This window comes from Halichoerus grypus, chromosome 5 (assembly GCF_964656455.1).
Source record: "Halichoerus grypus chromosome 5, mHalGry1.hap1.1, whole genome shotgun sequence".
Classification (NCBI taxonomy): domain Eukaryota; kingdom Metazoa; phylum Chordata; class Mammalia; order Carnivora; family Phocidae; genus Halichoerus; species Halichoerus grypus.
In genome coordinates, this window is record NC_135716.1 from 173,936,389 (window position 1) to 173,957,095 (window position 20,707).

At 57.9% G+C, this 20,707-nt stretch overlaps 1 protein-coding gene across 2 annotated transcripts in view; it reads left to right on the forward strand.

Moving 5' to 3' along the window:
- IFFO2 (intermediate filament family orphan 2) overlaps window positions 1-20,707 on the forward strand; it is a 47,500-nt gene that overhangs the window by 14,586 nt on the left and 12,207 nt on the right. The window contains exons 2-4 of one of the 2 annotated variants that reach the window (XM_036115525.2): window positions 17,906-17,966; window positions 19,237-19,332; window positions 20,543-20,683. In XM_036115525.2, the coding sequence (XP_035971418.1) occupies window positions 17,906-17,966; window positions 19,237-19,332; window positions 20,543-20,683 (298 nt within the window). The remainder of the gene's footprint in view (window positions 1-17,905; window positions 17,967-19,236; window positions 19,333-20,542; window positions 20,684-20,707) is intronic. The other variant, XM_078073738.1, reaches the window with a different exon arrangement.

Genomic DNA, 20,707 nt, shown 5'->3' on the forward strand with positions numbered 1-20,707 from the left:
CGCCTATTTTGATGTGGTCTTGGGGCTTTTCTGGATTTTTCTGCAGCCTCTGTCCTGAAAGACACCCAAAGATGCCTGCTGGATCAGTGTGCCAGTCCCGGGCTGGAGCTGAGCTTGGCCATGCTCTGCCCCAAGATGACAGCCCGTCTGGAACACCAGATTGGCTGGGCACCTGAGTGCAGAGACTCTGAGGCCCTGCTTTACTTCTTGTGGACACCAGCTTGCTCTCCCCAGGGGTCTCCAGAAGTCATCTGGTCCTCCCTCGCCTTGAGGTTGGGACCTTTGCAGCTCCTACTAGAGATCTTACTGCTTAGGGAGGGCATTCCAGAGTCTTCCCCTGGAAGTGCCTTGTAGCTTTTTCCATTGGAAAATGCTTCCTGGTCTCTAGCCATAATCCCATTTGCTGCATTCCCGTGTAGCCTTCCATGGAGTAGGGGAATGGTTGGGCATCAACCTCCTGGAGAAGACAGCACCACTCCCCTCTGAGCCCCTAAGCTTACCCTCTTCCCTCCTAAAGGCCCTCCTGACTCAATGCACACTTGTTAGGGCATGCTCTTGGTTTAAGAAGGATCTGGCTGGTCCCTTTGGGATCCCACCAATTCCTGGGAGGGTGGCACATGCCTTCTCCCGGAGTCATGGAACCCTCGGAGCTGGACGTGGCCCTGGAGCCCAGGGATCACTCTGGCTCCACCTTTCCTGATGGGGAAACTGAGGCCCAGAGAGGTTGAGCAACACGTCAAGGGCCATTGAGCCAGCCTGGTGGAGTTGGGTCTCCTCTTTCCCAGGGCAGTGCTGATTCTGGGGCTTGGGCCAGGGAGTGGGTTTTCCGGCCCGATAAAGCGGCTGGTGGCCTTCTGGCCTGGCAGTCCCTGCCCCATATGGGTGTCCTGGAAGCAAAGCGGCTGGCTCTGCGCAGCTCCCCTCAGCTCCCCTCAGCTCCCCGGCCAGGAATCAGTGCCCTCCCCTGCTTGCCCTTTGGGTTGGCACATTCCTGGCGGTCTGGGACTGCCGTCTGGGCCCAGTGGCGGCACCTCCTCCACTCCCCCCTGTCCCATGGCTCCCTCTCACCCCACTGCCTCCCTGACTCCCTTTTGGCCCCAGGGAGGCCACTCACCTCCAGGGGTGGAGGGCATGAAGCCCGAGTGTACCGCAGTGACCGAGTTACCAAGGGGATGCTAAGTCCTGCACCTGGGACAAGAAGGGGTTAAGCAGCTCTGCCTGCTGGGGCTGGACACCCAGCTGGTGTCCGGGCCCCTCAGGCCGACCAGGCCATCTGGCTTGACAGACGCCACACCATGCTCCATCTGTCCCCAGGCAAAGTCACCAGGAGGAAGCCTGCCTGCTGCCTTTGTTGGCTTACAGGGGTGGACGTGCACTCGGCTGTCTGTCCCTAGGAAGCCAGGCCTGCTGGGAAAGGGCTCACCTCTGGGCAGGCTGCCCCAGGGGTGGCTGGCCTACGGGTTTCCCAGAGGCAAGAGGAGGGAGAGCCGGAGCTCCTGGGGGGGCGGTCAGAGCTTCCTCGGGCAGTGAGGTCTGGAGAGGTGCTGGGACGGGCCCAGGGTCACACAGTGAGTCAGTGCAGGTGGAGGGACAGGACTCGCACCCAGGCCCTCTCGCTGCTCTACCCCATGGCTCCAGCTCCCAAGGTGATTCATCTAGTAAATACCAGTTGAGGGCCTACTATCTGCCAGGCACTTAAGAGAATCTGGATACCGGACAGTGCCCCCCTCCCAGGGTAGGGGCGGGGAGCCCAGAGGATGAACTGTCTGCAGGGAAGAATGGCACGTCCCAGCCAAGCCTCGGACGCTGGACCTCGAACCACCCCCCAGCAGCCGGAAGGGGGGCCCCCTCACTAAGATGACGCTTGGTGTTCACCATCTTGTGCCATTCCCGCAACCTGGGAGGTAGAACTGTGGCTGCCCGCATTTCCCGGACGAGGAAACCAAGGCTCAGAGAGGTAAAGCCACTTCTACTAGGTCACCAGCTTGGAAGTGGCCGAGTCTGTCTGTCTGATGTCCAAGTGTTTTGAGGTAAGGGGCAAGGGAGCTGTGTGAAAGGCCTCATCCCTTCCCATCCTGCTCCTTCTTGTCCCTCTGTCTTGGACCGTCTCCTTTTTCGGCTTCTTGCTCAGTCTGGGCCAGGGGTTGTGTGGCTGGGGGGGCGGGGGCAAGTCTCAGGGAGCAGAGAGGCTTTGAGCTGAGAAGAGAAGCCTGCTGGTTCCTTGGCAGGGCTGGGGATGGTGACCCTCTGCTTCCTCCTTGGCTGGGCACCTGGCAGGATCTGAGCAATGCTTGGGGGACCCCCTTTGGAGGATCTCTGGTCTCTAAAGGATTCCCTGGCCATCGGTTGGCTCTGGAGGCTAAGCCAGGGCTGTGGGAGCCTTACTTCAGGGGCCACATGGTCAGGGCCAAGCTGGGCCCAGCCCGGCAGGTTGGCATGGAAGCCTCAGCACTTTGCCCTTGCGGTTTGGAGGTGATGCAACTCAGGGTCCATTCTGACCCCTGGGAGACTGAGATACATTCTTTCTGACCTTCTCCCTCCTATTAATGAAGCCAGCTGGCACAGAGACAGGAGCCCAGGCTTTGGGATGGGAGAGACTATGTTCTAATCCAGCATTTGCCACTCCATAAGGGTCAGTAGGGGAGTCTGGCGTCGTGAGCTTGGGCGCTGGAGTCAGACTGCCTGGATTTGAGTCCTGGCTCTCTACCACTTTCGAACTTTGACCTTGCACAAGTCACTTCCCCTCCCTGGGCCTCAGTTTCGTCATCTGTAAAATGGGCAGAGTAATAAGCACCCACCTCCTAAGCCTGTCGTGAGGACTGAATGAGTTAATAGTGCCCATCACAAACTACCACTTCATGATGTGAGCTATTTTGATTATGTGACCTTGGACAAGTCACCTCCTCTCTGTGAGCCTCAGTTTCCCTATCAGCAGAAACTAGAGGCTCCAGTAAGGAGCTCCCCAGAGGCTTTACTGTCATAGCAGCTTCTCCGGGTGTCTGCTCCATTTCTTTCCCCTCTGTCCTTGGGGGAGCTGACCTCTCTGTCCTCTGAGAGGGGCTGCCCAGCCCCACGGATGGGCAAGAGGGACATTGTGTGTGTGTGTGTGCGCGTGTGTGTGTGCGCGTGTGCGCGTACGCGGTGTCCCAGTGCCCTCCTCACTGGCTGGGCCCGCATGACGACAGGAGGCTGGTATTAAGCAATGAGTCTGTCCCCTCGAGCTGCGTTTAGTCACTAATCCCTCGTGGCGCAGACGGTGGCAGACTAATCACCTGTCCGGCCAGTTGGGACAATTAGGATGCTGTACACACAGGCAGTGTCTGCCCCAGCCCAGCCTCAGTGGCACAAGCCCCACGTGTAATTGGCTTCCTGGGTCTGTGTCACTCTTCCCTCCTTCCTCCCTGGCGATTGCTTAGGAATGTCTTCCTCCCCTTACCGCAGCGTGGCAAGGAAGCATCCAGGCTCTGGGTTCCGGTCCCTGCTCTGCTGCTGTCTGGCTGTGTGACCTTGGACATGTCATTTAACCCTCTGAGCTTCAGACTTCCCATTGACGAATGGCCTGGACTTCAGAGCATCCCTTTCTGACATCCTGGGATCCCATGTTTGGAGATTTCTTTCTTTCTTTTTTTTTTTTTTTTTTGCACACATGGAATCTGCTGTGCTTGCTTGTCCTCATATAACCCAGGTGGGGGTCATTGTCCCCCATTTCACGGATGAGGAGACCAAGGCCTGGAGAGGGGACTTGCTCAAGGCTGCAGAGCCTTGGTATAAATCCAGGGTGGGGTGTGTGTGTGTGCCAACTCCTGTCCGGTGGGCTCTCCTTGGCTTCAACCCCTTACTTGTGCAGGCTGCAGATGTTAAGGATAACTTGGGACTCTGAGGCCGCGGGCCCAGGGCTGCTCGGGGTGCACAGCGCTCCCAGTGAGTGATGTGGCTTTGTGGGGGGGTTACACGGAGCTGCAGACCCACAGTGCTTTGCACTTACCTGGGGGGCGGCACAGTCACTTGGAATAAACAACTGGAGACCCAAAGTGCACATTAGGTTTCTAAAATAGCCTTGGGAGTTGCTGTTTTTCCTCCAAGCTGTAAACATAACTCTGGGTGGGGCCTCCCCAGCCTCCTGGGCTCAGACCCCCCCCTGCCCCAGGCCTCCTGCTTTTTGGCCTGGGTGCTCAGAACCCCTGCTGGCTTCTGGGCTTGAGCAACAGCTGGAACCCCAGCATCTGAGAGCTGCTAAGAGTGCCTGATGCTGGGGAGGGGAGTGGGGTGGAGCATCTTTGGGGGCTTGGCTGGGCCTGAGCAGAAAGGCAAAGTCCTGGGGGTAGAGAGCTGTGAGCTCACCGTCCTGTCGTTTGTCCTGCGGGAGGTAGACCCAGGTGACCAGGTGAGAGAAGAGCATTGGGGGAGGAGAGGTGGCAGGGACTGTGGAGGTTGGGAAACTGAGGCTGGTGGGGAGGGGCAGGCAGGGAGGTCATGCCCAAGGCCACACAGTGAATCAGTGCTGCACTGACTCCAGATTGGGTGTCCCAGGAAAGGCCCTGGAGGTGACACTCAATGCACCCTTTATCCAGGAAACATTTTTTGGTGCCTACTGTTCAGGGCCCTGGCTGGGCTCTGGAGTTGCAGTTGGGAGCCAGAGACTGGCCTGATCTTGCGAGAGTTAAATAGGGAGACCACCTGAGTAGCAAGTGACTGGGACTTTTGGAGTACAGAAGGAGGGCACTTGACCTTGACCAAAGAGTCAGGGAAGACTTCCTGGAGGAGGGGGTATATGAACTAGGTCCTGACGTTGGTATAGGATGAAGAGGAGAGAGAGAGACGACAAAGGAGGCATGTAGAACAGAGCCTTCTGGGCAGAGTGTATAACACATGCGAAAGCATTGCAGGTGTGAGGCAGCTTGGCACCCCGGGAGCTGGAGGTGCCGTGGGGATGCTGTTTTATCTTGTCCCAGGCTAGCATGAGGCTGCTTGCTCCAGGGCTCATCACACACTAGGTGGGAAAACCTCTACCCTTTGGGAAGAGAGGTGTCGGGCCCATTTCTCAGATGGACCTGATCTCCCAACACGTTGCTCCTTGGGGGCAGGGGGCAGAATGCCGCCCCAATGAGGGTGAGGAAGGGCAGTATTTATAGCAGGGTCTTCTCCCACCAGTCTTTTGATTAATGGGGAAACTGAGGCACAAACCAGTGTTGCTGCAGGAACTAGGATGGGGGACCCAGGACCCTGCTCTTCCTTGGTTCCCGGAGCAGCTGTCCAGGCTCCAGCAGTGGCCAAGCCCCGCAAGAATTCAGCCTTGTCACACACGGTGCTTTAGGGGGCACACATCCGCCCCCTTGACCCAGCACTCACTCCACCCAGATAACTGGACAGATACACAGATGTGTGTATACCACGAAGCTCTTTGAGGCGTTGTTTAGATTGTTAGGACTTGGAAATGACAGCACAGGACCCGTTAGATCAGCGGGGCCACAGCCACCTGCCGTGTGACCCGCCCAGAAGGATGCTTGCTGTATATTAAGTGTAAAAAGCACACTTAAGCGCCATGTCCTGTCTGATCCTGGATTCACTTGTAAAAGATAAGCTTTCCTAAGAAGGCACTGGGAAGGACGTGCAGCCAGTGTGAAGGTGATTCTCTCAGGGAGGTGGGACTGGGTGGGGTCTCTTGTTTTGTTTCACTTACATGTTCAATTTCTGGTGTAATCGTTGTGAAATACGCATGCAACCTAAACCAGAGGGAGAGCGAGCAGGTGTTTTTGTCTTTTTGAGGTTTAAATGGTTTTGATTTTTTGACTAACGGACACATATCATTCAAAATTGAAAAGAACCAGGAGAGGAAATTCTCATATACGCTACAACATGGGTAAACCCCGAGGACCTTACGCTAAGTCACAAAAGGACAAATACTGTATGGTTCCACTTCTGCGAGGTCCCTAGGAGTAGTCCATTTCATAGAGACAGAAAGTAGAAAGCTGGGCGCCAGAGGGCGTGGGGAGTTATTGTTTAATGGGTGCAGAGTTTCCGTTTTGCAAGGTGAAGACGGTGGGTGTACTGAATGCCAGTGGGTTGGACACTTAAAAATGGTTATGGTGGGAAATTTTATATTTGCATTTTACCATGACTTAGAAAAAGGATACAGCAGGGGACAGCGTGACCAGTCTCCCTCCCAGCCCTGTCCCCCAGCCACGTGGTTCCCTCTGTTTCCAGTGTGGTGGTAGGTTCCTGCTTTCCTCCCTCCTGCCCCTGGGTTCGACGGGGCAGGGGCGACTCCCCTCCGCTCGTGGGCAGAGCAAAGATGCCGCCTGGCCCCGACAGCAGGAGCAGCAGGCCCTTCTGTCCCCGCTTCCAGGGCACGAGGCAGCTGGTGCCCAGACCGTCCTGCCTGTGGGCTGAGGGATTGAGGACCTGAGGCTAAGGGAGCCAGAGGTGCCAGCTGGAGAGAGCTCTGGAATTGGCCTCCCTGTCCCGGTGGGAGGGGGATACTCTGAATCCACTTCTTTGCCCCCACCCCCCAGCCCTTGGCTCCCTGAGCGGGTACTTGGGAAATGTTTGTTGAAACTGTCATGGGGGGGAAGAAGATGGTATCGCAAGCCAACAGCCAGGCGGAGCTGGGCTGCAGTGGATGCTGTGAGGCTGTATGGCTCTGTGACCCCCAACATTCATTCCCTGGGGCGTCCTTGTGCTGGGTCTTCTGTCGGTGCTGGGATGCGGGCGGCGCTGGGTTGGACGCCAGAGTGATGGCAAGTCCTCCTGTGTCTTTGTCATTGATAACATCCGTGTATTACCAGACATTGATAGCAGGGGTTCGGTTGGGCATCCAGGTATCCTGTCTGGTGCCCTGGGGCCCTGGCCAGTTCACGTAGTGGACTGCCACCCCAAGGTGAGCCACCCCTTCTCAGTGGCGGGAAGACCCCATCCCATGACTAATCATAGCCTCCATCAGTTGAGCGTTTACTTAGGAGCTGGGCTCTGTACTAAGCGCTTAATGCATACAGACTCGATACACCAGCCCTGCGAGGTAGGGGCTTCCATTAGCACCCACCTTAGAGGTGGGGAACCTGGAGCGCAGGTTAGGTGCTTTGCCCAGAGGCGCGCATCTGCCCTTCCCAGCATCCCAGGCTCATGAAGGAAAGTGCCTGGGGGTCTGATGACAAACTGCAGCCTCCCCCCGACTATGGTTTCCATAGAGCAGCAGAGCCAGAGGAAACAGACCATTTTACAGATGAAGAGACTGAGACCCAGGGAGAGCTCAGAGCTAGCTCCTGGCAGCAGGACAGGGCAGGGAAGCAGAGCCTCCATTTATTCAGAGCCTGCGTATATCACCTCTTTCACAGACTAGAGCAGCCCTGAGGAGGGTCCTTCATGATCTCCATGTCACAGTGTCCAAGTAGGGAGGCTCAGGGCAGGAAATCATTTGCCCAGAAGCCTGTGGCCGGTCGTGTTGGGATTTGAGCCCATTTCCATCTGACTCCAAAGCCGGTGCCTCTTTTGCTGGTCACGTGCTGGTGGTCGGGGTGGGGGTGGGGGGGTTGGCGGGGCTGCCCGCAGATCAGACTTGGCCACTGGAGGCGGAATGCTAAGGCCTTTCTCCACCTGGGTTCTAGGGTCTCAGAAGTGAGTAAACGGGCAAAGCAGATACCCTGGCTAAGCAGCTCTTTTCCAAGTCAGTGATCGAGACCCCCATGAGTCCACATCTGTGCATCTGACCCTGGGGTGGTAATCTGGGGTGTGCTTGTGGGCATGATGGGGAGAGGGGTTTATGGAGCTGGTAAGACAGTTTTATCCCTGAGAGGCTGTTCAGCCTGGAAAGTCAGACGGACTGGGCTTGACCTGGAGCCAGGCACTGCATCTGGACCTCTATTTGCTCATCGGTGAAGTGGGCATGTGAACACTAGGCTCACAGAGCTAAGGTGGGAAAACAGTGACTAGACCAGCACGTAATAAGCATTTTCCAGTCAATGTAAGTCTTCCCCTTCTCCTAGGAGAGCGAGTGGGATGGGAGAGGCAGAGAAGTGACTGTTTACAGCTCCCTGGATGCCATGAGGAAGGCATGTGCCAGGACTGGAAACCCCTGATGGACATAGTGACTCACCCTGGGGAAGTCATGAAGGGCTCCCTGGAGGAGGTGATGAAGGCGTAGCAAGCCTGGAAGAGGTTGGAAATGGTGCCCCAGAAACCTCACGGTGGCCTACAATTTGGGGTGCAGATTCCTCCTTGCCATGAGACCCTTTGAGTCACTTTCCTTCTTGGAAGTGGTCTGGCTTGTGTGTGGGGGGTAGAGCCCCCTCAGGTGTGGTTTCTAGACAGTGGCACTGGAAGGAGGGTGCTGCCCAGCGCACAGCTCTGGATTATAGGCATGCAGAGCTGTCAGGTCTCTCTGTAGGTGTTTCCATACATGGCACCGAAGTGGGAGTGGTGCTAGGAATCTGGGCGAAGATGGACACTGGGTAACTAGAACAGGTGACTCATAGAAATGGCTGAAACCTCAGATTGGCCGTGGGACAGGTGATGGGGGCTTCTCTGAGCCCACGAGAATGCCTTGTGTCTGCTGGGGTGGTGTTGTGAGACTAGCTGGCTCTGGCGGGCGGGACCTCTCCTACCTTGGTCTCTCTTGCCATCAGGGGACCCTTGTCGGGACAGACAAAGGGCTGGCACATGCCCGTTCATTCTTGGGGAGCGTCTGGGGGCATGGAGGGCAGAGGCAGGACACCGGCTGGGTCTTGCTTGCTGGCAGTGGACTTGGTAGTACCAGCATCTGGCTCCTTTTCTTCTGCCACCCCTACCCCCAGGTGCCCCCGTCACCCAGCCAGCTGATGGTGGCATCTAGCTCATCATCACCACCAACCATCATCATTATCATGATTAATATGGCGGCATAGTGGCTCTGGAGTCAGCCAGTCCTGGGTTCAGGTGTGGCACCTGCACTGCGGTCCAGGACCACTCTGTCAGTCTCTGGACCTCTCTGCCCGTCTGTCATTGGGAGGTCAGGAGGATGAGGACGAGGACACCGAGTGTGTGTTCATGGGGTGCCAGGCACTGTTCTAGGTACCTGTCATACACGAGTCCACTGAAAGCCCCACGAGGTGGGCAGTCTTACCAAGGCTCAGGGAGGGTTGGTAGCTTGCTCTAGGATATATGGCTGGGGTTTGATCCCAGGACACTCCAGAGCCCCTGCCCTTCTCTTTACTACACACATTGGTTTGAACTCAAAGACTGATATCCCAGCTGGCTTGAGACTTTGTGGTTTATCAGATCGCTTTGTGGTCAGCGTGGTGTTTTTGCCCAGGGACCACGGAAATTGTTCTCTAGCCTGGCTGGTTGGGCTCTTAGAATTTATTCAGCTGGACATCATTGTGTTAAGAATGGGAAAGTGATGCTTGAGGAGGGAAGGAACTTGCCCAAGGTCACACAGCAAGTTAGGGACAGAGACAGGACCAGATTCAGGGCTTCCTGCACAATGCTCACCTGAGGACGTGTGGGCCTGGGGCATAAGGTCCAGTCAAGGGCTTGCCAGCCCCTCCCAGCTGTCTCAAGGCCTGGTGGCTCCCGTGGAAAGCCCCAGAGGCCAGCCAGCTGCCTTCACAGGGTGCCCCTGGCCACTGGAAACAGGGAGGGAGAGCATGGACAACTCCATGCAGCTCGCCTCCCACCTCGCCACTGATGGGAACGTCTGCACGGGGTCCGTTCCCCGGGATCAGGGGCTGTGACAGTCCATGGGCAGGGCAAACTCTCACCTCCGTGCTGGGAAAACTATGGGCAGCTGAATTGCAGGGCTTCCAGGTCCCCAGAGTCGGGGCGGGATGGAGAAGTAGCCCTGCTCCAGCGGTCCGGGCTGTGCCACCCTGGGTCTCCCTCCCCCAGGCAACAGGCAGGGTGACAACAGTTGTAAGAATGGCCATCGTCTATCAGGCGTGCCTGTGTTCCTTCTTTTGAGCTTACCGAGTCTGCCCGTGTACCACACAAGGTGGGACCGCCACCCCCATTTCACAGAGGAGGAAACTGAGGCTCCTAAGTAGTGGTAAGTGGGCCCCCAGGAATCACAGAGTAGCAGATGGCTTTCGCAGTTTGCCTGCCCTTCTTAGTGGAGTCCGTGGAGACTCCTCTTATCTTTGATTCTGGAAGGCCCGGGTCGCTCATGGCAAGCCTTGTCCGCTGGGCTCCCTGGACCAGGCTGCCCTTTCAGGTTGAAAGCAGGCCTGTGCTCGCATGCACCTGTGTGTGCGTGTGTGCGTGCGTGTGTGTGTGGGGCAGCATGGCGGGTAGGGGTGCACACGCGGAGTGGTGGCTGCTCACAGCCTGTGCGGCGGCCTTCCGCGGGCCATTACTGCCCGCCTGTAATGGAATCGGCCGCCCTGGTTAAGTGTGCACATTAATTTAATACCTCCTCCGTGGAGACAATCAGTTGGCATTTAATTTGTGTTTCCTTCTGAGCAGCGGAGTACAGCTGGGCAGCCAGGCTGCTGATGGGCACGTCTGCGCGGGGTCCCTTCCCTGGGATCAGGGGCTGAGCGCAGACGGGAGGAGGGCGGTGAGCCTCAGCAGGGCAGTGTCAGGAGGCACCTGTGAGGGCCGGGCTCGGGGGTGCGGGGGGCCTCTCTGCTCGCAGGCAGGGGCGCCCAGCCCTCCTTCTGCTAGAGGGAGAAGGTGCTCACGGTAAACCCCGTGTGAGGAGGAAGTCAGGATGGAGAGGGGAGTTTGAGCAGTTAGCTGCCTGGCAGGAGGGCTGTCTTCCCAGCCCCACCACCCCCACTGCCTTTTCCGCTCATCTGTGTTTCTTTTCTGCCACAAGTGGGAATTGTTTGTGATATGGGCCAAGGGGGTGCTGGGGCATGGGAAGTTGACTCAGTTGTGACATTGAAGCTCTCTAGGGGGGCTCAGCAGAAACTAAGAGAGTGGGCGGCTCTGGATCTTCATCTGTAACTGGGGCTCCTTTGACGCGCCCACTCTGATCTCCTGCCCGTGGACTTCGGTGAGACTGCATTTGAAGAAAAGGCCCCCTGGTCTGCGTATGGGCCGGGCCGCCTTGTCCCCCAGCTCAGATGTTAGTCTGGACCCTGGCTCTGCAGTGAGGCCAGGGGCAGGACACGGTCCATCCGCGTGGGAAGGGGAGCAGTGCCTTGTGCATCTGTGGGCGGGGTATACACAGAAGCCAGGGGGAGCCCAGGGGGGTGGGCAGGTTGGCCCTGGCATGCTCCTGGCCTTGGCGGCAGCCTGCACCCAGCTGTGCTACAGGGGGTGAGCTCCCCGTCCTTCTGGGTGGAAATTATTGTCTGCCACCTGCCCTCCACCGGAGGCCAGGCCCATGCTTGCCCCAGAACGAAGTTTTCCACTGCGGGCTCCGGCCTACCCTCACCTGAGCTCGCTTCCCATCACCTGAGTGAGTCAGCCAGGGTGTGCCAGCGACTTACCTTCCCTGGAAAGGTGTGGACCGTTCCTGGGCCACGCTCCCAGCTCTCTGAGGTCTGGGCTCTGGAGCCACGGCTCACACGGAGCTGCCAAGCATCTATTGTCTGCTCTGCGCCGGGGGCGGGACTGGGTGTCTTCGTCCATACTGCCCACCTTATGTCATCCTCACAACCACCCTCCAAAGGGGTGGAGTGCTTCTCATCTCAGAGATAAGGAAACTGAGGCCCAGGGAGGGTGATTGTTTTGCCCAAGGTCACACAGCTGGGAAGTGGCGCGGGCAGGATTCAAACCTAGTCCTTTGCTGCCTAGGCATCTTCAGGACTTTCTCCCCAGCAGCCCCATGGCTGTCCCTGAAGCCTTAATTGTTTTTCTGGGGCTGTACCCACTTTCCTCTGGAGCTGGAGCCCCAGACCTCATTTCTCTGACGGCACAGGAAGTGAAAACTCTGTGAGTCAGCCCCTCTGCCAGTGACTTCAGCCTGGCTTTCCGCCCCCCAGCAGGCCAGGCTTTGTCAGTCCCTTTCCTGAGGCTCTGTGTGTCATCGGGAGCTGATAGGGGTCGGGGGGAGGAGACCCTGGCTGGGGGGTGGGGGTTGGGGGTGGAGGGGAGGCTGGCAGTGAAGCTGCCTCCCCCCTCCCCCGCAGTGGCCTGCCAGACTTCTCGTCCATCCTGTGGTTGTGGCGGTGGTTCTTCTGGTATGCGGGGAGGCCACATCTGGCTGGGACTGTGCTGCCACCCCCTGTCCCGGCCCCTGGCCTCACATGTGTTCTCCTTCTGCTAAGGTAGTGGCCGAGGCCCCAGACCTCAGCTGCCGAGTCACTTTGTAGGGTCATTTCCTCTACCGGTCCTCTTTGTCCTGACGTCTCTGCCTCCCCTCTTCAGCCCCTAGGGCAGTGGGAAGTGGGGGAGGGAAGCTTTCTCCTTCTCCCTGCCCCCTTCCTGCCCTGGAGTGGACAGAGCTGAGCGGAAGGCTAGTGCTCGGAACTTGGCTCCTGGGAGCCCCTGGCCCGGGGTGGTGTAGGCGGAGAATGTTCCAGGCAGAAGGGGTGAGCAGGAGGGCTGAGGAGTGATTGTGGTTCGGATTCATTCATTCATTCATTCATTCAACAAATCCATACAACTGTTAGGCTCCTCACCAAGTGCAGGTGGGTTTTAGGTGCAGGAGTATGGCAGTGAGTGCAGGAATGGTAATTATAACCACTTCTCAGCCCTGCTGGAAGGGCCGGACCTCCGGCCTTAGACCCGACTCCTCTGAGGACTTGTATGAGGAGCCCTCCTCTGCGCCTCTTCTCCCACTAGAACAGGCCTCTCTCTCATGTTTCCTTCATGCCCCGTCAGGCCAGGGCACAGGGGGCCTAAGATTTATGAGATGGGTGCTGGAGGGCTTCTCCATGCTGCCCGCACACAAGTCCAAGTTCCCGATTTGTGGACTCCAAGTCTGAGCCCCTGCTCGCCCTCTAAACTGGTGCAGAGGCTCTCCAGGACGGCCCTTGCCCTTGCCCGCTACTCCGTCTGGCCGCCGAGCTGTGGGTCATGCTGGGCTGCACTCCGGGAGCTGTGGGGGTGCCATGCGTCAGCCCCTTCCTCACTGGGATCTTGATTTCCTGTTCAGTTCAAGGCTCCAGGCAGTGGGAAGGTTTGAGCACAGACCACTGGAGGGATTGGGGCGATGAGTCGCAGAGGGCAGGAGGCTGGGCTGGGGCCGGGAGATGCGCCCTGAGGTCCAGTCCAACCAGAGCTGAGGGCTGGTCGCATGACCTTCAGAGAGTGTGGGAACAGGATGGGTTCTTCTTAAGTGTCCCTGGTGTGTGCTGGGGCTGTGTAGGTGGAGAGACCCAGGCTCCGAAAGATGGAGGCAGGTGCTTGGGGAGGCTGAGCCTGGGTTCAGACTCACATTCCTCCGCCTCCCTCCTCGTGAGCTGTGGCCTGGGCTAAGGGAGTGGAGGGCACTCTGCCGTCCACTCCCTGTGGGACCCCGGGCCTCAGTTTCCCTATCTATACCCTCAGAGGTGTGGACTGGGTGAACTCTGGCCCCTTCCAGCCTTCAGTTTTGGAGATTCTCTGAGTAAAGGTGTGACGTAGACATGACCCCACCTTCCTAGCTGTGTGATCTTGGGTAATGGTCTTGGCCTTCAGCTTCTTCATCAGTAACATGGAGATAATAATTGTACCTGGAGGTGACCGTGAGGCTTGTTTAAGTGAGGTTGTGCACGTGATGCTCCTAGGAAGGGTGCCTGGCACATGGTGCACACTTGGTCCGTATTAACTGCTCTCTTAGTGTTCTTACCCTCCTCTTCCTCCATCATTGTCTGCCCTGCTGCTGCGTGGCCGTGGACAGAGAGCCCTCGGAGACTGCCATCCGAGGGCGTCTGCAGGGTGGGGAGGGAGAGGCTGCGGGGGGCGAGAGCAGGTCCCCGTGGTGTGGTGGGGGCACAGCTGGTGCTGGGGCGGGGCCTTGAGCACTTTCTGGAGGTGGAGAAAATGAAAGATGGAGTCCATCCCTGTCCCCCACATCGCAGCTGGCTCTTTGGGTGAGAGCCTTGCGGGATGAGGTCCCATGGCCAAGCGGCCCAGGAGGCGGGGATCCCGAGGCCCGGCTGCCTGGAACCAGAGCTCAAGGAGGGAACGCAAGTGACATCTGGGGAAGAGATGGCATTGGAGACAGCGAGAGAATGAATAGGATTCAGGAGGCTGAGGAGGAGCGGGGGAGGGCGACTGGGTTCCGTCCGAACCTCTGCGTCCTCATCTGCACGGTGGGGACAATCCTTGGGGGAAGGTTAAGTGGTGCTTTCTATTTTACGTGTATGTGAATGCCCGACATGGTGAACGCCCCCCAGAAGGTGACCAAGCAGTGTGCCTCTTCTCCCTTCTCGTATCCAGCACTTTAAGGAAGAAAAGTTGGAAGTTTCATGAGCCAGTAGGTCAGGGTGGGCAGGGGTGGCTCCAAGTGATTCAGGCCACCTCGGCCCTGGCTGGAGTTATCTCTGTGCTCTGGGCCTTCATCTCCCCACCTGTAAAATGGGGCGGGGGGGGTGGGGTTCTCTGTAGCGTCACGGCCTACAGTGTGCGCGCCTTTGCTCCGCGGGGGCCAGGTGGGAGAGCCGGCTCATGGGACACGCTGTCGACCAAGCCCTGGCCCCTAGTAGGTGTGTCTCCTTCTGAGTGGCTCCTCCCTGGCCTCCGTGCTGCCCATCTTTGCTTCTGTGGGCGCCTCTGCCCGAAACACCCATCCTTACTGAAACCTTATTCCTGCGGGCAGATCCAGGGCAGGGGAGGGGACTGTCCCTGGGACACAGGTGTTGCAATTGAAGCGGCCGCAACTTGGTTGACCAGTTTTCGGTTAAGCTGCCTGCTCCCTCCGGGGCTGGGCCGCAGCGAATGCGGGGACGTCTGGGGCCCCTTAAGAAGCCCATCACTGCTGTCCTTCCACCCCAGTCAGCCAGAGCAGCTGAAGGGCACAGCTTTTCTGCACCGTCAATGCTGGCGCGAGCAGAGCCAGCCCTTCTCACCGTGGTGTGGGCCGCGGATTGGGTCTGTCAGGCCGGCTGCCGCGGGCACGCGGGGTCTGTCCTAGGTCGTCCGGGAGCAGGCCTGCCGGCTGCCTACCCACCCCGGCTTTGGAAGTCACAAAGGCCCGTGCAATCATTGGTACGAAGCTCATCTGTTGGGATGCGGCTTAGAAACACCAGTGAGATGTGGGGCCGCTCCAAGTGCGGTGTGTGGTGGCGGGTGGGCGGGGGGTGCTCATTAGGAATGCAGTGTGTCCGCCCCACCCCAGACCTGCCCAACCCGGACAAGATCCCCAGGGGATTGCTGTGCCCATCACAGCTTGGGCCTTGCTGCTGCGTTAGGGCGCGGGCAGCGCTTGAGTCCCGTCCCGGCTTACTAGCTGTGCGACCTTAGACAAGTTACCTCACCTCTCTGAACTTCAGCTCTTGCACCCGCAGGATGGATTTGGGGAAGAATTCTCCACCCGAGCAGGTTAATAATACTTCACATGAAAGCCAGTAAGATGTGTGTGAGGCCCTGAGCTCGGAGCGTGGGACGCAGACTGAACTGGCCCGTCAGGGGTTCTTGCTCTTGCTACTGTCTGGAGATCCAAAGGCCTGGCTCGTGTTTTCGCTCCGGGCTGGACTCGGGGCAAGTCGCTTTCCTTCTCTGGGCCTCCTTTTCCCTGTCTGTACCATGGGTCTGTGGAGCCCTGCGGCACCTCATCAAAAGTTTGCTCGAAGGAAAAGTGAGAGGGGCCGGGTCTCATCTCGATGCTCCTGTCTGGGAAGTGGGTATGTGGGGATGAGAGGCCCCTGGGTGCCCACACCTCCGCCCCTCGCTGCCCCCTTCTCTGCGCTCCTGCTGTTGCTGAAGGCAGGCCACAACCCTTCCCTGCACCTGCTCAGCTCAGCGGCTTGGAGCTGAGTCCCCTGCCCCCCCCCCCCCCAGAGCAGCAGGGCCAGGAGAGATGATTCAACTCAGACCCATGTTCTGGGCCTTGGCCTCCCTCGACAGAAGCCCCAGAAGCCCCGTGCTGCCGGGCAGGTGGAGGGTGGCCTGTGAACTTCTCCCCACCTGGGATCCCTGTCTCCCAAGGTGCGGTGTCTCCCCACATACCTCAGGGATCCCTGTCTCCCACTGGACTCCTGGCCTTGCCCCTGACATACCGGGTGACCTCGGGCAAATTGCCTATACACTCTGGATCTCAGCTTCCTTATTTGTACAGTGGGGGTACTCCGTGAGATGGTCTCACCTGGGTTCGACCCTTAGGTTCTCTCACTGCCCCTCCTCAGCTTCCTCTGTATCCTTCATCCCTGGTAGGAGCCCCAGCCCCCCTGCCCCCCAGGTGCTGGACCCCGAAGCCTGTGGCAGATCTAGGCCTGGCTGCCAATGCCAGGGGGCTGGTAAAGACCAGAGGGAATGAGGGAGAAGGGGAGCGTGTGGGGGAGAGGAGGAATTTTCCTCTGTGTGTGCAAACAGTATCCGTCTTCTCTTGTTTCCAAAAGCCAGTGACGTAACGCACCCTTCATCCATTCCTCCCTTCTGGCCTATTTTTAGCTGGCCCCGACAGCATCCTAAAAGGCTTCCAGACTTGCCTGCTCTGAGGCCATGTAGGGAGACGGCCATAGGGTGAGGAGAGAGAGGAGCTCATCTGTCTGTCCCAGGATGCAGGGAGGGAAAGAACCTGCCCCAGGCTTCCTCTGGGGAAGGAAGGGAGCTGGGTGGGGAGCCCGGTGAGGGCGCTGATGTATCCTGGTTACCAGTGCTCAGTTTGGAGCCTCCAGCCTGGGTTTTGAGTCCTGCCTCCACCTGTCCTCACCCTGACCTTGGGCCCCTAACTGTCTGCCTGGCTTTCCTTTCTTCATCTGTAACACGGGCTAACAGTACAGCTGTGCTGGGGGGTTGTTAGGAGGATTGAATTATGTCACGTGGAACGGTGCCTGGTGTAAAGTAAGCACTCAGTTAAGGTGAGCTGGTATTGGAATGGTGATTAGGATTATTATTTTTTTAAGACTTATTTATTTGAGAGAGAGAGTGAGGCCGTGGGGGAGGGGGAAGGGGCAGAGGGAGAGAGAATCTCAAGCAGACTCCCTGCTGTGCACAGAGCCCTATGTGGGGCTCGATCTCATGACCCTGAGAGCATGACCTGAGCCAAAATCAAGACTCGGACACTTAACTGACTGAGCCACCCAGCCGCCCCCAGTGATTATGATTATTAACATCCCATTCCACCTCCAGTTAATGTTGGGGTTACAGCGTGAGCCCCTGTGTGCCTCCTGCCCTTTATTCTTTCCTGTGGGGCTTTAACCAACGTGTCCTCGAATGAGACAATACAGAGAAAGCCCTGGAATGGGGCCTGGCACATCATAAGCGCTGACTAAGTGAGAGCTATATTTATTGTTTTTGTTTTAATGTAATAAAACAGGCCTGAGTTTGGATTCCAGCCCCATCCACTAGCTAGCTGAGTGTCTTTGGGGAAGACACGTAACCTCTCTGAGCCTCAGTTTCCTTATCCGTGAGACAGGGATAACAGCTGTGTAGGAGATTTTTTTGCTGATGAGGGTTGCCCCTGGACAGAAAGACTCCCGCGGAGCATGATGATCAGCACAATAAAAGTTTCTTGCGGTGCTGGCGTCAGCCAGGTTCCTGAGTGCCAGCCTCCATACGGTGTGATGCACCAATGGCAGGAGCAGTGGTATTTGCACGGCACTTTACAGTTTGTGTGAAGGGGACGTGGTGGTCCCTCCTGCCTTTGTCTCCCCGGGGTGCAGTGCTCATGCTGGGAACATGGCACTTGTCACCCCCGCCTGATGTTATGGGTATGTGTCGACCTGGCTGTCCCCCTCCCCTACAGTGAGAGCTCCCGGAGGGCAGGCAGGGAGGGATTCACGGCTGCACCTTGCTTGCCCAGCCTGGGGACAGGCCCAGGGTGGGTGCTAGCTTGGGGTCTGAGGGCTGGACTGGCACGGGAGGCCACCGTCTGACCACCTGTCCTTCTTGGCTCTTGCAGGTGGGAGGAGGAACTGGCCAAGCGCATGAATCTGCAGACCATGGTGGACACGCTGCAGGAGGTGAGCAGCCCCGGAGGGCCCGGCCACGAGAGGCTTGCGGGAGCTGTGTGGCCCAGGGATGCAGTCTCCATGGGACAAAGTCGGAGGCCGTTCCCAGCTCAGCCCCGGCACTCCTGCTGCCTCAGTCCCTCCTTGAGGGAGCCAAAAGCCCTCTTCCTTGTCCTCTGCTTTGGACCTAGGAGGGGACCGGCACAGTGTTGCAGAAAAGCTTGGGGATGGGAGTAGGGAAGCCTGGGTCCAAGTCCCAGCGCTGACCCCAGCTTGCTGGGTGATGTTGGTCCAGTGACTCTTTCCGACCCTCTGCTCCCCACCTGAGTTCAGGACTGGATGGTCTCTTGAGCTGTCCTACCCCAAATTGCAGGAACTGACTTGGGGCTGAATGCCTTAGAGAGGGTGGGTGGCGTGTCACTGGGTGGGCTCCCGGTGAGAATATTCTTTTGCGGTTCTGGCTCGGTAGCTCTGGGTCTGGGCTCTGCTTCTCACCCACCTGCCGTGTACCCTGGATGGCAAACTTCACTTTCTCGGCCTCTGAATAATGACCCCATGAGAAGGCAAGGAAAAGTTCTTTCAAACATTTTTAAAAATTGCTTTCCGATATTTAAAGCACTGATCTTCTAAGAGATAGAAGAAAGTAATGTCAATACGTAGAAGGAAAAGGATGAATGCCTGTTCCTCCCCTTTGTTTTATAACAGAAGTCTTTTTATTTACAAACATGACATGTTCACGGTCAAATATTTGGAACATTCAGAAACAGAGAGAGAAGAAAATAAAACTCTCCTCCAGTTCTACCTGCCCTCCTCCCTGCACACTTGATAAATTACCGGGAGACCTTCTGTCTTTTCTGTGCAAACACACATGTACTCTACATGTGTACATGTGTTTGGTTACATGGACACACGTGGCGTTGCCATTTTTGAGGTGGGAGATGGTCAACTATTGGCAATTTCACATGGACCGAGCTCACATTTTGACCTATTAGAATCACTTGTTCCACCAACCTGGCTCTTTTTCTTCTTAATGTCTGCTGGGGATTTTTCCACATGATAGATATTCCTTGGAGAGGTGTTTTAAGCTGAGTGGTGCCCTGCAGTGAACTGGGCTTGGCGGGAAGCCGGGCAGGGGGGAGGTGCTCGGCACCCCTTTCCTGGCATGCAGGTGCCTGGCCTGTTGGACATCAGGTGTCCAGGGCTGTGGACTCCGGTGTCCAGCCCCTCGCACCCCTCTGGGTGCCTGGTCCCCTAAACCCGCCCCCAACTCTGTCCTGTGTAGGCGGCGCAGGAGGCTGAAGCTATCCAGGAGGAGATGAACGAGAAGATCGAGCGGCTCAAGGCCGAGCTGGTGGTGTTTAAGGGGCTCATGAGTGACGTAAGTGCCACTGGCTGCCGCCCCAAGCGTCATGACACCCCCCCCCCCAACACCCATCATGCAAAATGCTTCATTCACTCCGAGGCTCCAGAGCTCGGCTTCTAGTTAGAGTCCTGGCTGGCTGCGTTTGCCCCGTGAGGATGACGGATGCATCGGAGACCAGCCCCCCTCACCCCACTTCCGCTTCCCTTGGTCTGAGTAGAGATGCATTAATCTGCTGCTTAACCCATCCCGCCCTCCCCTGGGCTCCTCTGACGGTCTGTTTGTGTTTGCTCCGACTCGTCCCAGGTCGCCACATTGAGGGCGGGTGGTGGCCGTGGGCCTCGATGTCTGGGCACAGTGGAGGGCCCAGTGGCAGGTTGCAGGAAGGCCCCTGGGTCCTGTCTCTGTCAGCCGAGGAGGCTCCCCAGGCCAGCAGCCTGCAGCAGGGTTGCTTTGTAAAGTGAGGGAAGGCCAGCGTCTGCATCCTTTTGAAGACTGGAACCTCTCTGAGTGACTGTGGGTGCCGGGAGCTGTTGGCAACCAAAGCCTCCTTCCTGCTGGGGACCCAGGTTTCCTGCCCCCTTCAGGCAGCGGGCAGCATGTAGGGAGGGCCGCCAGAAAGGAGAAGGAGCCCGATGGCGGGTGACTCAGCCTGGTGTGGCTTCTGGTCCTGAGGGTTGTGGACCTGGGTGTGGCTGGCAGAAGCCTCCGGGGGAGGGGGCTGCTGGGGGAGCCCACCTGGCTTCCCCTCACTGGGGTCCTAGGGGACCCCCCTCGTCTTTGGTGAGACCCCGTGGCCATGGGAAGAAGCCTGGGGAGGGCGCGCCACCTTGGCAGGCCCCTCTGTGGGGGGGGACAGGTGGGGCACAAGGGGTGGGAGAGAAGGGAAGTCTTTCAAGAGTGGGAGGTGTCTTTCTTCTTTGCTCTGACAAAATAAACACTGGCACTGTGTCTGTTGAGAGGACGCCTTTCAGCCCTTAGGGAGGCCGGCAAACATGGCCTCACATTGTCCACTTGGCGCCAAAGCCTTTAGCTCCCACGACCTCTCCACCCCCTCCCCCAACCTGAGCAGCGCTGGCCCCACCCTCCCCCCCAGAAGCTCCAGGCCCCCACCTTGGACTCGGACTCGGGGTTGCGCACCCCTCTGCCCAGCAGGAGCCTGGGAGCGACGGCCCCACCCTGCCCCCCCATGCTCGCTCACGTAACCCCCCTGCTGTCCTCCCTGCAGCCCATGACAGACCTGGACACAAAGATCCAAGAAAAGGCCATGAAGGTGGACATGGACATCTGTCGCCGGATCGATATCACGGCCAAGCTGTGCGATGTCGCACAGCAACGGAACTCGGAAGACGTGTCCAAGATCTTCCAGGTGAATAGGGTCACCCTGCTCACC